Genomic DNA, 16,312 nt, shown 5'->3' with positions numbered 1-16,312 from the left:
ATTATTTTTAAATTAATAAATCCGATTATGATATGTTAGGTCGATAGTCAATAAAATAAATAAATAGATTGGATGGGATCCAATTAAATTTAATTAAATAAAAATGATAAGACTTTTCCAAGAATAACTTATTTTGGGTTGCCAGCAAAATTTCAACATGCAATATGATTCATGTGTGTGTTCATAACATGCGTCTATCTGGTTCAAATTGTCCAACTGTGTGCACATAAATCTGCATTTATGTGAGGAAATGTTTTCTTCTCCTTTTTTTTCATCTGAATTTGGTATGTTCCCATTGAGAAACTTCTATTTTGCTTCTTGACAAGGTTACATTCACTCATCTTTCTTCCCAAGTTTCACTGCCTTTGAATCAATCATTCAATACTCTTTACTCACACCCTTCCACCATTCATCACAAATTTAGAATCATTGATCCTCTCTAACATCATCATCAACACACCAAGATAAACATTGCACCTCAACTTGCACCAAAAGACAGTTCACAAAATCAATAAATTATGGTCAACTATCCCCAAAAATCCAAAATCCAAACCCCACTTTCCTACTCATAAGACTTTAATAATTAACCAGGTCGTTGATAGAGTAGCCGCCAATAATGAAAACACACCAACTCTAAGGAACAAGTGCATTCACCTCATGCTCTCCAAAACCCATATATAAATCACACCATTCAAGCATTCATCATCACCACAACACAACCAAACACCAGTTCCACCATCTTCAGAAGCAGCAATGGTCAAGCAAAACAAAACTCATTTCATCTTCCCAGAGACACAATCCACTGTTCTTCCTGATCCCTCTCAATTCTTCTCCTCAACCCTTCTCTCAAAACCACTCCCCACAAACTCTTTCTTCCAAAACTTTGTGCTAAAAAATGGTGACCAACCTGAATACATTCATCCTTACCTCATCAAATCCTCTGGCTCTTCCCTCTCTCTCTCATACCCTTCTCGCCAAGTCAGTTCTGCTGTCATATACCAAGTCTTCAATGCTGATCTAACCATCTCATCCAAGCACGGTTCAAGTGGCAAACACCTTATCTCCTCTTACAGTGATCTCAGTGTCACTTTGGATATCCCTTCTTCCAATCTTAGCTTCCTCCTTGTTAGGGGAAGCCCCTTTTTGACTGTTTCTGTCACCCAACCAACCCCTCTTTCCATCACCACCGTCCACGCCATTCTTTCATTCTCTTCAAACAATACTCGCACCAAGTACACCTTTCAGTTCAACAATGGTCAAACATGGATCCTTTATGCTTCCTCCCCCATCAGTTTGAGTCACACTCTTTCTGAAATCACTTCTGATGCATTTTCTGGCATAGTCCGGATAGCCTTGCTGCCTGATTCTGATTCAAAACACGAGGCGGTTCTTGACAAGTTCAGTTCTTGTTACCCCGTGTCAGGTGAAGCTATATTCAGAGAACCCTTTTGCGTGGAGTATAAGTGGGAGAAGAAAGGGTCAGGGGATTTGTTACTCTTGGCTCACCCTCTCCATGTTCAGCTTCTGTCTAATGAAGACAATGATGTCACTGTTCTTGAAGATTTTAAGTATGGAAGCATTGATGGGGATGTTGTTGGTGTTGTCGGGAATTCATGGGTGTTGCAAACAGATCCCGTGTTTGTAACATGGCAATCAACCAATGGAGTCAAAGAAGAATCCCGTGATGAAGTTGTTTCATCCCTTTCTAATGATGTTGAAGGCCTAAACTCGTCATCAATAACAGAAACAAGGTCTTATTTTTATGGGAAGTTGGTTGCAAGGGCTGCAAGGTTGGCACTGATAGCTGAGGAGTTGCGCTACCCTGATGTGATTCCAAAGGTTATAAAGTTTTTGAAGGAAACCATTGAGCCATGGTTAGAGGGAACTTTCAAAGGGAATGGATTTCTACATGATAAGAAATGGGGTGGCATTATTACACAACAAGGGTCCAATGATGCGGGTGGTGATTTTGGATTTGGTATTTACAATGATCATCACTACCATTTGGGGTACTTCCTTTATGGAATTGCAGTGCTCACTAAGTTTGATCAAGCCTGGGGTAGAAAGTACAAGCCTAAAGCCTTTTCCCTTGTGCAAGACTTCATGAACTTGGACACAAAACAAAACTCCAATTACACACGTTTGAGGTGTTTTGACCCTTATGTTCTTCACTCTTGGGCTGGGGGGTTAACTGAGTTCACAGATGGAAGGAACCAAGAGAGCACAAGTGAGGCTGTGTGTGCATATTACTCTGCTGCTTTGATGGGTCTGGCATATGGTGATGCTCATCTTGTTTCCCTTGGATCAACACTGACAGCATTGGAAATTCTGGGGACTAAAATGTGGTGGCATGTGGAAGAGAAAGGGACTTTGTATGAGGAAGAGTTCACACAAGAGAACAGGATCATGGGAGTTCTGTGGTCTAACAAGAGGGACACTGGACTATGGTTTGCTCCTGCAGAGTGGAAAGAGTGTAGGCTTGGCATTCAGCTCTTACCATTGGTGCCTATTTCTGAAGCCATTTTCTCCAATGCTGAGTTTGTGAAGCAGCTTGTGGAGTGGACTTTACCTGCTTTGAATAGGGATGGTGTTGGTGAAGGATGGAAGGGATTTGCGTATGCCCTTGAAGGGATTTATGACAATGAAAGTGCATTGCAGAAGATAAGAAACCTTACAGGTTTTGATGGTGGAAACTCTTTGACTAATCTCTTGTGGTGGATTCACAGCAGAGGATGAATAAGAAGGGTCACTGAACATGAACATGAAACACTGCTGCTTTGGCTATTGTTATCATTACTACTATTAAGTTTTAAAATACCAATAAGTCGATGATTTCTATGTCATGAAAAAGAAAACATATAATGAAGTTACAACAATATCATACTTTATCACAGGTCTGACAAGCCATTACTATATGAATGATAATATATTTAATTATCAGTGTTGCTTTCATTTTGGTTCAACACTTTGGCATTCATTGTTGTTGTATAAAGGGATCTATTAAAATTTAAATTGTGTTATTGAATTTCAATGTTAATTATTGCGTTTGACATACAAAACATATAAATTATAATACATGCGATTGTATTATTATATAAATTAGGTTGATAAGTCTATCGATTGAGCTGGATTAGACTTATTTATGTCACTTACCATATAAGTTAAACTAAAACTAATCCCACTCAATTTAGATCATAATTACTTTTATCTTAATAACATACACTTAACTTATTTTTACAACTCTAATTTTACGTAAAAGACTTTATTGAACTTATATCAAATTGCATTCTTTCACTTCTTTTTAAAAATAAAAAATAAAAAAAGTTTTTTATTATATACATATATATATATATATATATATATATATATATGAAATAATTATTTTTTTATAATAACAGATCTCACATATCTTAGACTCACTTTCTGCATCATTACTTTATAGAGTCTCAACTATTTTGAATCAGAATGTAAACAACTAAAAACAATTATAAACAACAAATATGGAAACTTCTTCGAAGTTGATTACAATTTTTTCTCTCAAATAATAATAATTATTATTATTATAATAATAATTATTATAATAATAATAATAATAATGATGATAAATAAATAAAATATTAATTTATTCTCTGACCCTTTACTAGAACTAGACAATTGGAAAATAGCAATCCAATAACAGCTCTGATCTTAATGCGAGTTTCAGTCAAGGAAATTACTCTAAAATTGTATTTTATTTATACAGAAAGTTTCATGAAAAAGAAAGTAAATCTATTTAAAGTTTATAAAAGTCAATATTTAACATACAAAATAGACATGTTTGTAAGATGGCTTTAGGGTGGATTTGTCTTTGTTGATGCACAAGTAAATCTAATTAATATTAAAAAATAAAGCACAAGTTAATGTTATCATTTTATTTATGTGATTAAGTAGTAAAATTTAAAAGTATAAAATTATAATGATAATATTTTATAATATATTTTAAATAAATAATATGAACATGATTAATGTCTTATTGTGAATGTATTATCCATTGAGTTGTAAGAAGTTTTATAATTAATTGGAACAATAATTATATTTAATCCTTCTATACATTTTTTATTATGTTTCTCCCACAATAATTTTACTATTGTAATAAATTTATCTTTAACCATTCAATAAATTTTATTAATATTGCTTTTACTATATTGTAATCAATTTATCTTTAACCATCCAATAAATTTTATTGATATTATTTTTCGAGGATTATGGTTGGATGCTTTTTCAATATCACTTAATAAACCTAATCTACTTACGCGGATTTCGTCTTTCATGGTCTAAAACACTTACAAGTTTTTCAATCTATTTTAAAGTGTTAAATTGCTTATATTGTTGATCAAAGTCACACAAAAAATTTAAATTATTCAATTCTTTCTTAGACTTCAATCAACAATTGGTGCGTTTCTTTATAATAATCATATTTTTTATAATTTTTTTATATTTAGAGATGAAATTATAAACAAGATAAAAACAAATGAAGAAGAAAGTAGATGAAGAAGAGAATAAATATAAAGGTTTTGAATGTAAATTGTAATAAAGTTAATAATCAAAAATAAAATAAGGAGTGACGAAGGAAATCAATAAAAATATTGATCCAAATTGTTACAATCAACACAGGATTTGTCATTTTTATCATATTTGCTACCAGCCAACTCTACTAGAATCTATTTTCAAAATCCACGTTATATTGTGATAGTTAATCACCATTATCTTTGTAGTGAAAATATAATTAAAAAATATTAATTATTAAATAATAATAAAATATACATTTAAACTATAAAATTGAATGTAGTATTTTTGTATTAATAATGATGTATTTGTCTTTATTATGGAATACACAATTGGTAGGGAAGGCTTTTGATAATTTTGTTTAGCATTTCACTATTTTTACATCTAATAAACTTTTACACCTACTTTACATTCACTCATTCCTTCTTTAATATTTTTTCTTTTACAAATATAAAAGTTTCCTTTTCTAATAACTATATTATTCCTAAAAGTGATTATCAACTAATTATATTGGATGTAAAAAAATATTTTAAATTTTTTGCTCACAAGTTAAGAAATTATAATATATATATATATATATATATATATATATATATATATATATATATATATATATATATATATATATATATATATAATCATTAGTTCATTTTAATGATTTTCAATATGGTTTTTAACGTTTTGCACTGAAAGTATTACTAATATATTTTGATGTTTTATAATAGTTTTCAACATCTCATAAAAATTTCATTAGTCAATAGTTCAATATTAATCCTTTTTAACTAAACAAGATATTAAAGTAAACTGAAAAGGTATTTTTCTGATAAATACTTGGTGCATATTGGTTATGAAGCACTTAAGCAAAACGGCTAAGAAATTAACGTAAGAGAGACACTATGCTCTCATCTCTTTCCTCCTAAGATCCTCTTCCCTTGCTTAAACATCAATGATTAAATCCTCTTTACTCCCACCCTTCCATCATTCAATCTTTAATCCCATCTCTCAACAAACCAAAACAAACCCTTCTCATCAACATTTTGTTGAAATCAATAAACTAAGTTCAACCATCCCACAAGCATAACCAAAATCCCAAAACCCTAACCCCACTCTCCTACTTCTAACAATTTAATAGCAAACCAAGTTGTAGATAGAGTAACTCTAAATGCACAAAAGGTTCGTATATAATGGTTACGAAACATTATAAAACCATCACCACCAACAACACAATCACACACCATTCATATATATATATATATTGATCAACATAACCCTATCACAAACACAACATTTTCAAAAGCAATGGCTAGCAACCAACACAACACTCCTTACATCTTCCCACAGACAAAATCCACTGTCCTCCCTGACCCCTCCAACTTCTTCTCCTCAAACCTTGTCTCATCTCCACTTCCCACAAACTCTTTCTTCCAAAACTTTGTCCTCAAAAATGGTGACCAACCTGAATACATTCACCCCTACCTCATCAAATCCTCCAACTCTTCACTCTCTCTATCATACCCTTCTCGCACTTCCACTGCTACTAACATATACCAAGTCTTCAACCCTGATCTCACCATCTCCTCTAAGCAAAGTTCATCTGGAAAACACACAATCTCTTCCTTCAGTGATCTCAGTGTCACTTTAGAAATCCCTTCTTCAAACCTGACCTTTTTCCTCGTTAGGGGAAGCCCTTATTTGACAGTCTCAGTAACTCAACCAATCCCTCTTTCCATCACCACCATCCATTCCATTGTCTCCTTGGATTCCACAGAATCCACTTCCTTTCACAAGTTCACCATTAAGTTTAACAATGCCCAAACATGGCTCCTCTATGCTTCCTCGCCAATCAAGTTAACTCACACCACTTCTGAGATCACTTCTGAGGCCTTCTCTGGCACAATCCGCATAGCCCTTCTCCCTAACTCTGATCCACAAAGCGAGGCCATTCTTGACCTGTGCAGTTTCACTTACCCTGTGTCAGGAAATGCTGTGATTAAAGAACCCTTTTGTGTGGAATATGAATGGGAAACAAAAGGGTCTGGTGCATTGCTACTACTAGCACATCCTCTCCATCTTCAGCTTCTCTCTTCTACAGACACTGATGTTGCTGTTCTTGATGACTTTAAGTACACAAGCATAGATGGGGATCTTGTTGGTGTTTTGGGCAAGTCATGGATTCTGAAAACTGATCCAGTTTCAGTGACATGGCATTCTTCAATGGGTATCAAAGAAGAAAATAAACAGGAAATTGTTTCTGCGCTTGTGAATGATGTTGAGGCCCTAAAAATGGAGACCACTGAATCTTACTATTATGGAAAATACATTGCTAGGGCTGCAAGGCTGGCTCTGATAGCCGAAGAGGTTTTCTTCTATGATGTGATTCCAAAAGTTAGCAAGTTTCTGAAGGACACGGTTGAGTTATGGTTGGATGGAACTTTGAAGGTGAATGGATTCTTGCATGATAACAAATGGGGTGGCATTGTTACGTATAAAGGATCTGATGATGTTTCTGCAGATTTTGGATTCGGGATTTACAATGATCACCAGTACCATCTGGGGTACTTTCTTTATGCCATTGCAGTGCTTGCAAAGATCGATCCAGCATGGGGGAGAAAGTACAAGAACAAAGCCTATTCACTCATGCAAGATATTATGAACTTGGACACACAATCAAACTCCAATTACCCAAAACTGAGGTGCTTTGACCTTTACAAGTTGCACTCTTGGGCTGCAGGTACATAAAATTTAATCAAATAAACTAAGATCAGCTTGTTTCAAACTAAGAAAAAATAAGTAACTTTTATGTGAAATAACTTACTGTTAACTGAAATATAATTACGTTTTCTTTGTTTACTTGATATCAACATTTTATATACCTCAGAGGCCTGTGCATACTATTAAAATGCTCAAGTATTTAAAGTATTTATGAATATCCAAAACAATTAATATAAAAAAAAAATCTCTTAGATAAACCAAAGATGAACGTTGCTCATTTTATAAATAATTTTAACAAAGAGTAATAGTAGGAAATGGACAGGCCACGGCCACTTGATTAATCTAAAATAAAAGATTATATAAAAACTACTTTTAAAATTGAAGATATATTAATAAACTTAATAATGACTTAACATGTAAATTCTAATATGTATATATATATATATATATATATATATATATATATATATATATTTTAATAAATTATTTCTTAACATTTATTATAATAATTTTTATTTTATAAAACAGACTACGTGTCAATCTAAGTTAAGTTCATCAGTGGGATAAGTAAGTCAAATAAAAATAATAATTCAATTTGATTTATGTCAAAACTTTGCAATAATTCCATCATATTAAGTTCATTTTGTAATACTAAGAAATAAAAGAAATTGATAATAATACTACTATGAAAATGTTTTGGTATATCATAAACAATACACATTACATTATTACTTAGAAGTAGAATTAAAAATAATTTATATACCCTTTCTTCCGAAGACATTAATTTAAAAATAAAAATACAACTAAAGCATCCAATAACAATAAATAATTAAAAGTGATTTACATTTCTTTTAATAAAAAGGCCATGTTATAAACATCATTGTCTTGACATCTCATCTAAATTGATACTTCAGTGATCAACCATCATATATGTTCATACATGAAAAGATGTAAAAATAAAAACAGAAAAACAGATATAAAAATATATTTTTTATATTACAATATTATAACTTTCTTTTTATAAATATCATTATCATGTTACGTATAGAATAATCAATTCATGATAGGTTCTTTACTAATCTAATATTTTTGTAACAGGGTTAACAGAGTTTGCTGATGGTAGGAATCATGAGAGTACCAGTCAAGCAGTGAATGCATACTATTCTGCAGCATTGATGGGTATGGCATATGGCGATGTTCAGCTTGTTGCCCTAGGATCAACCTTAACAGCACTGGAAATCCTTGCAGCTCAAACATGGTTTCAAGTGTCAGCGAATGGGAGCATGTACGAGGATGTTTTTACAGAGGAGAACAGGATGATGGGCATTCTGTGGGCCAATAAAAGAGACACCGACCTATGGTTCGCTTCTCACAAGTTGAGAGAGTATAGGCTTGGCATTCACCTCTTGCCCATAGTTCCAATCTCTGACCCACTTTTCTCAGATGTTAACTATGTCATTGAACTTGTAAACTGGGCTTCCATTGATTTGAATAGGGAAGGTGTTGAAGATGCATGGAAAGGCTTTGTTTATGCACTTCAAGCGCTTTATGATAAAGAAGAGGCTTTGAAGAACGTGAAAGGGTTAAAGTCTTTTGATAATGGAAACTCTTTGACTAATCTCTTGTGGTGGATTCATACCAGAGGTGACAAAGAGGATGATGATAATCAACAAGACAAATTTGGCTGTTAGATCATTCATCTTACTGTTATCAAAAATAAAAACTATATGATAAAATATATTATGCATTGTAAAATACTTATACACATATCTGTATGCCTAATATAATACTTATGGGTGAATATATGTATATGCTTTCAATTTATAAATAAAATGTTTAATAACTTTTAGCGTGAGATGCATACTTTTCATTGAAGATGTGGATGCTAATGTGTTACTTCTTTACCGGATATGTATTTTCAAGCTTCTTCGAATGAGTGACTTGTTAATTATAGGTGACTAAATTTGGATAAATAGTTTAAGCGTAAAAGTTTCTTATAATTGCATAAGGATTAATTAGCAAGGATAGTGAGAGAAGCTGTTAGATAGGAAAAGTATGTTAAAAATAGTGGGAGTGGGTAAAAAATAAGTGGTGTAAACATGCTGATAAGCTCTAAGCTTTTGTTCCTTTTTCTTCATGGCTTCTTTTTTGTGTTTAATACACTCCAATTATTTGTTTTTATGTTTTTATATATGGCTTTTTCTCTTCTTGTTTTTACTTATGGTTTCTATTTTTTGTAGAATTTATCCGTTTTCATATATATATATATATATATAATTTTTGTTAATTTGTTTAATTTAGTTTCTAACATCATTTAAATAATTAATGATAATAAATAATATATTCAAATAGTTAACGAATAATAAATAATATATGTCAAGTATTACTTTATGATTTTATTTTTTTTATTCTTTTATTTTTTTTAAATTTTATTTTACTTTTTTATTTTTTAAATTTAAAAAAATTGTACATGTATATCAGTATCTTATTTTTAATTTAATTTTTATATTTGTTAATTTTATTTAATTTAATCTCAACTTTTTTAAAATAGAATAAATTAAAACTAAATTTAATTTTTATATAAATGTTATGACGATGTTTTTATTAAAGTTTTAATTTCTATTAAATAATTATAATTTAGAGCTAGAGTTAATTCAAAATTCGAATAAAAGTTTTAAAGGTGGAAACTAACATTGGTTTAAAATTAAGTGGTTCAATTTAAAAAAACTGTCATCCAAGACAATATTAATCTATCATAAAATAAAATTGTCAATTTTTTTTGTAAAATTAACTATTTTTAGATTATTTTTTCTTTGTTTTTTATTATAATAATAATTACAACAATTTCTTTTAATATTATAAAATGTGTTAATTTTAATTTTAATTTTTATGTAATATTTTATGTGATTTCTTATCTTTTCTGAAATTTTAAATCAATGGTGTTAATTATCACTCTTAAGAATTTCATTCTAAATTTAAACCAAATGTAAGTGTAAATAAAAAATATTTAATATAAATATAAATTTTAATAAATATAATATTTATATAAATATGGTACAATTATATAATTAGGTAGTTCAATATTTTATTCATAAAAATATGGTACAATTATAATTATTTCTTTATCGAGAATATTAATTATATTGGCTCACAAAATATGTATATATTCATTACTTAACATTGACAATGTTCAAGTTTCAAGTTTAGCATATAAATATATTAGTTGAGGGTGTTATTTTGAACTATCTAGATATTTCTATACTTGGTAAAAACTTTCTTAGGTCATACCATGATCCCTACCTTACATATAAATTGTGACTTCCCAAAAAAGACATTCTTATATGGGTTTGATCTTTAAGATCAAACCTAAGACTCCTTTTTAATCGAGAAACCCTTCAACATTTTCATAAAATTTGATGATTATCATAATAATCATCTAGATAATTAGTGGAGATAAAATTAAATAAAATAATTAAACAGATGAGTGTATAATTGGAGATAAATTAAATTAAATAAATAAATATTTAAGTAGAAATAAAATAAATAAATAAAACTAAAGTGTAATGTACAACTAAATAAATATAAGATAAATTAAATAATAATAATTGGAAATATTTTAAAAGGAAGTAAATATATATATATATATATCTATATATATATATATATATATATATATATATATATATATATATATATATAAATCAAAATAACTAAAATCTCAATAGACGTAAATTTGTTAAGGTTAACCTAGAAATAACTTAATCTCACTCCCTCTTGCCTAGTTAATTGAAGGGACACATAAACAATATTTCTAGGAGGTTAAATTTTCTTGTAATCTCTTACTTCAACTTCCATCCCTTTCTTTCTCTTTCTCTTTCTCTCTCTCTTTCTTTCTTTCTTTCTCTCTTCCTCCCCTAACTCACCTTCCCTTTTTCTCTCTCACTTAAACCAAAATAATAAAAAAATTACATAAATTATCATAAGGTAAATTTCGATTCAACTTTATGTTTTTTTATTAAACTCCTTTAATTGTTCCTATTTTTGGATTTTTTCTAGATTGATCATCATTTTATTAGAATTCCCAATTTAGTCCTAAAAATGCTAATTTGAGTCAATTAGGCCTCTACCGTTAAATTGGCTTAACGGGCTTAAGTTTTTTATAACCTGACACCTTGACGTGGTAAGTTTTTAGTACGTTGCATTCGTAGAAATTTATACGTGGAATTTCATAACATTAAACATTTTAAAATTAGGGTTTATTGGTGGAATTTCTTGGTTTTGCTGTGTGCAGGTTTCATGGCGACGCATGGAAGTGGTTAGTGAGGAAGATGATTCGAACAGTGGCAAATTGTTATGGCTGCTGATGACGATGATTTGCGACGAAGAAGTCGCTATTAGAGGTTTGTTGAGTTAAGACCCTCTTTATCGAAGGCGAAAACTTGATCCCAGTCCTTTCTCTCTGTCTCGCTTTTAGTCTTCACGCTTCGTGTCCCACTCAAAAGATCCGCGTAAATGGTCGAACCACTTTCCAGTCTTGCTCGCTTGGTCTTGATGACTCGAACATATAAAAATGGCATGGCATCTACGAGGTCGTAAGCGTTGCAGCTTCTATCGCTACTCAGAGAACACAGTTCACCATTGCTCACAATTGAAGGATTTGACACCTCCTGTTTTGGAGACTCCATTTCCTCTGGAATCTCCTCCTTTGGCTTTTCAACTGTTGGTTCTTCTTTTGGTGTATTCTCATCTGGCTTATCTTTTTCTGGTTCATCTTCCTTTGTCTCTCCTTCTAAATTCCCGGGCGGCTTCTCCTCTGGCAATGGTGCTGACTTTGCTTTCTACTCACCTGTGTTTTCTGCTTCTGGTGGCTCATCGACGTACCAAATTTTGAGATCGAGTTCTCCTTTGATATGAGAGAATATGCTCCTCTTCTCTAACGGATAGTACGCAACCGTTTCGGAACCAGACTTCACAAACTTCTACCCTTCTTTCACTTTCTGCTGGGGAATCAAACACCCAGATCACTGAAAACGAAAAAAAGTTTTAATCTTTTCAAGTACAATTCATTGATCATTCATGTTCAATGCCCTCTCCAGCATGGGTGGCGGTGGCCAAGTCAACTTCACCGCTCTGGTTCTTGTTCAGATTTTAGAAACCCTATTTTTAAAATGTTTCTTTTATGAAATGCCACGTATAAAGGTCTCATCATGTCACGTTTAAAAAACTTGCCACGTCAACTTCCCACATCATAAAAAACTTAACCCCGCTGTCGCAACCGGAATCGCGACGGGACGACGATCCAAATAAGAAACGGGTTTCGAAAAGAGATTTTGGAGTCGCCACCATAGTTTATTATGGAAAACTATGGAAAAACCTCAAAACGATAAAGCACGGTCCACGAAAACCATATTCTGGGTTCGGGAGTCGGTTACGTGTAGGGAAGGTGTTAGCACCCTACAACGCCTGCCCTAAGGCAGTACCTTTAACTAAATGCGCGAATATGATGTGGTTTTTAAAATGTTTAATTATCCCCTAAAATAAAATTATAAATAAACAAAATATATTTTTTTAGTTTTGTGGGCCCGACAAGGATTGACCTTGCTCCTACGTATTCTCATTCAAAATGAGAAATCAGGGTTACGTAGTTCTAGCTGAAAGACTGTTTGTTTGTTTGAAAAAGCAGATGTTTTTAATTTTTGGAGATTTTTATGTTTTTAATATTTTCGAGAAAAAGAAGGTAATGAGTACTAGGCCGACGCGAACGGTCGCACGAGTATTCATACCTTTAAAATGATATTTAAATATTTTTAATTATTTTTGAAAAGAGAGATAACGATATTAAGCACTAGGCCGATGCGAACGATCACACGAGCACTCATATCGTTATTTACTTATTTAGGAAGACTTGAGAGTATTGAGTGCTAGGCTGATGCGGGCGATCGCACGAGCACTCATACCGTTATTTACTTATTTAGGAAGACTTGAGAGTATTGAGTGCTAGGCTGATGCGGACGATCGCACGAGCACTCATACCCTCGTTTAATATTACATAAATAAGAGAGAAAAGTATTGAACACTAGGACGATGCGAGCGATCACACGAGTGTTCAACCTTCAAAACATATTTTTGAAATTTTATTTAAGAAGAAGAAAAGGTTTTTAGCACAAGGACGACGCGAGCGGTCACCCGTGTGCTTAACCTTCAAAACGTATACTTTTTGTAAATTTATTTAAGGAAGAAGAAGAGGTTTTTAGCACAAGGACGACGCGAGCGGTCACACGTGTGCTTAAACCTTTAAAACATATTTTTGTTATTATTTTTTTTTTTATATCTATTTTCTCTCTTCCTTTTTTTTTAAGAGTGCAAAAAATAAAGCCAGCCCAATAAATAAATAAAAATAAAACACCAGATATAGGAGTGGGGGTTATCATACAAGGAGTTACATACAGTAAAAACTAAATAATCTATCGATAATAGGAGTGGAGAAATAAAAACCAGGAGTGCAACTCGAAATTTCTTATCGAGGCCCCAAGATAGGGGTGTAGCAGCAAAGTTGGAGGTGCCAGAAGCAACATGAGTCCAATGCCCAAACCTCTTTTTTTGTTTGCAAAAGCGGAATGGGCTTAAGCCCAAACGGAAGGAGGTGTGAATGGAGTTGCGCGTGTGGCAGGAAGAGAGGATGCGGCCCAATAGCCCAAAGCCTCTTAACCCAATCAGAAACCTATTAGGGGTTTCCCAGTCTCATCTCATTTGCGTGAGCAGCGTCAAGACCCAGGGTCTTCTCCTCTGAACAAAAGAATCCATGGACACTTACCTCCACCACACGATGGTCACGACGCAACCTCCACACAAACCGGCCGCCGCTAGCCGTGGTTCGCGGCGTCGTCAACGACGACACCCGCCATCGGAGCCATCGCCGGCCACAACACAAGATTTCCCTTCTTCTTCTTCTCTTCGCGCGTGAGAGAAAAGCGCTCCCATTCATCGCCGGACACCGCTTCCACCGAAACCAGCCACTGCACTACCCCTTCTTCCAGTCTTATTCTCGCACAGCCCAGATTAGCTGCCAGTGCACGTGACCCACGCCGGCGACCGCCTCAGCTCCACCACCAAACAACCTAGGATGCCACCGCTGCCAGCGCCGATACTCACTGCCGGAGGGATTGCTAACCGCCGTATCGGGTCCTCCTCCCTGTTTCTCCCCTTTATGTGCAAGGGGATGATTCTCCTCTTCCCTTCTCGGCCATGATGTAGTATACGGAACCGTTTCTGGTCTTCTTTCCAGTTTGAGTTATGGACTTGGGTTTTGGTTGTTCTGGATTGAGATTTTGATGGTGCTTGAGATGAAGGTGATGAAGATTGGGGGAATGGTGTTTTTTTTTAGCACTGAGGCGTGGTGTCTGGGATGTTATTGGAGTGGCCGTGGGGTTGGAGATGAATGAAGAGTTTTATGAAGATGATGGTTTTTGGAGGTGATGGAGAATGGTTAGATGAAGATAGGGATCATGAGTAGAGAGGGGTCAGTGCCATGAAGGGATGAAGATTGATGGGCCGTTTGGAGGTTAGGCCGTGGTATTCATTGTTGGAGATTGGTCAGAGGTGATGGATCTCTTGGAGGTGGGGAATTGGGAGTGAAGGGAAATGTTGTTGGGTGTTTACGGGTTAGAGGAGCAGAGGTTGGATTTACGGGTGTGTGAATGATGGTGAATGGGAGTTGTCGCAGGGGGATGGAGATGATGGCAGGTATTGGAGATGATTCCCCCTCGTGTGCTCTCCTCTCCCCTTTTTCTCTCTCTGATCAAAACCCCAAAAAACAATCCTCTGTCCCCAAAATCTCCAAAAAGAATTCTCCTGTAACCACCTTGTCCCTCCAAGATCTTGGAAAAAAATCTTTTTCTAACAACCTGCTCCCCTCATTCAGACACGCTTCCCATACGCCAATTCCCACGTTTTTTTCATTTTTTCTATTTTTTTATTTTTTATTTCAATTTTACTTATTTTCATTATTTTTAATTTTAATTTTATTTTTCAATTTCAATTTTTTTTTAACTATTTTTGATTAATTGACTTTATTAAAACAAATTGCAGATAAGAAAAATAGAAATTGAATTAAAAACAAAAATCTAAATACATAAAAAAATAAAACAAACAGGTAAAATACAATAAAAGAAAAATAATAAAAACACATTTTTTCAACCCGGACAAAATTGAGTGTTGACAGCTGCCCCTCTTTACTTAGATATTACTAAATAATATGAAAATTTAATCTTTTCGTATTATTTAAGTAAAGCTAAGTAAAGATAGAGACACTAATTTTGTCCGGGTTTCAATCATGAAAGAAAACGAACAAAATAATTCAAGTCACGATGCCCAAATAACCAATGTCAAGTAAAGTATCAGTAACAAAAACTAAAACCTGGATTTGACCATTGCCTCGCAGAGGGCCAAACTCACAGAACAGAAATTTAAATCCGACCATTGCCATGCAGAGGGTCGATAACAGAAAATTAAAACCTGGATTTGACCATTGCCTCGCAGAGGGCCAACCTCACAGAACAGAAATTTAAACCCGACCATTGCCATGCAGAGGGTCGATAACATAAAATTAAAAACCTGGATTTGACCATTGCCTCGCAGAGGGCCAAACTCACAGAACAAAAATTTAAATCCGACCATTGCCATGCAGAGGGTCGATAACAGAAAATTAAAACCTGGATTTGACCATTGCCTCGCAGAGGGCCAAACTCACAGAGCAGAAAAATTAAATCCGACCATTGCCATGCAGAGGGTCGATAACAGAAAATTAAAACCTGGATTTGACCATTGCCTCGCAGAGGGCCAAACTCACAGAGCAGAAAAATTAAATCCGACCATTGCCATGCAGAGGGTCGATAACAGAAAATTAAAACCTGGATTTGACCATTGCCTCGCAGAGGGCCAAACTCACAGAGCAGAAAATTAAATCCGACCATTGCCATGCAGAGGGCCGATAACAAAAAACTAAAACCTGGATTTGACCATTGCCTCGCAGAGGGCCAAACTCACAGAGCAGAAA

General features: G+C 33.7%; 2 protein-coding genes across 2 annotated transcripts; both read left to right on the top strand.

Moving 5' to 3' along the window:
• Window positions 1-710: 710 nt before the first annotated feature.
• LOC148202049 (glucan endo-1,3-beta-D-glucosidase) lies at window positions 711-2,940 on the top strand. The gene has a single exon (XM_088110974.1). It carries the CDS (start codon window positions 754-756, stop codon window positions 2,734-2,736), a length of 1,983 nt encoding a protein of 660 aa, XP_087967100.1. The 5' UTR covers window positions 711-753; the 3' UTR covers window positions 2,737-2,940.
• A 2,833-nt stretch (window positions 2,941-5,773) lies between these two features.
• LOC148202048 (glucan endo-1,3-beta-D-glucosidase-like) lies at window positions 5,774-9,039 on the top strand. Its single transcript, XM_088109929.1, has 2 exons — window positions 5,774-7,276; window positions 8,356-9,039. The coding sequence occupies exons 1-2, from the start codon at window positions 5,845-5,847 to the stop codon at window positions 8,946-8,948; spliced, it is 2,025 nt and encodes a 674-aa protein (XP_087966055.1). The 5' UTR covers window positions 5,774-5,844; the 3' UTR covers window positions 8,949-9,039.
• Window positions 9,040-16,312: the final 7,273 nt, after the last annotated feature.

This window comes from Vigna umbellata, chromosome 3 (genome assembly GCF_029865625.1).
Source record: "Vigna umbellata cultivar VRB3 chromosome 3, Vumbellata_1.0, whole genome shotgun sequence".
In the NCBI taxonomy this organism is placed as follows: domain Eukaryota; kingdom Viridiplantae; phylum Streptophyta; class Magnoliopsida; order Fabales; family Fabaceae; genus Vigna; species Vigna umbellata.
The sequence above is the reverse complement of the archived record's forward strand: the minus strand, read 5'-3'. Positions and strand labels throughout refer to the sequence as shown.

Coding starts and splice junctions, on each gene's coding strand:
- LOC148202048 (XM_088109929.1), top strand. CDS start 5,845: ATGGCTAGCAACCAACACAACACTCCTTACATCTTCCCACAGACAAAA. Junction 7,277..8,355: donor GTTGCACTCTTGGGCTGCAG/GTACATAAAATT, acceptor TTTTTGTAACAG/GGTTAACAGAGTTTGCTGAT.
- LOC148202049 (XM_088110974.1), top strand. CDS start 754: ATGGTCAAGCAAAACAAAACTCATTTCATCTTCCCAGAGACACAATCC.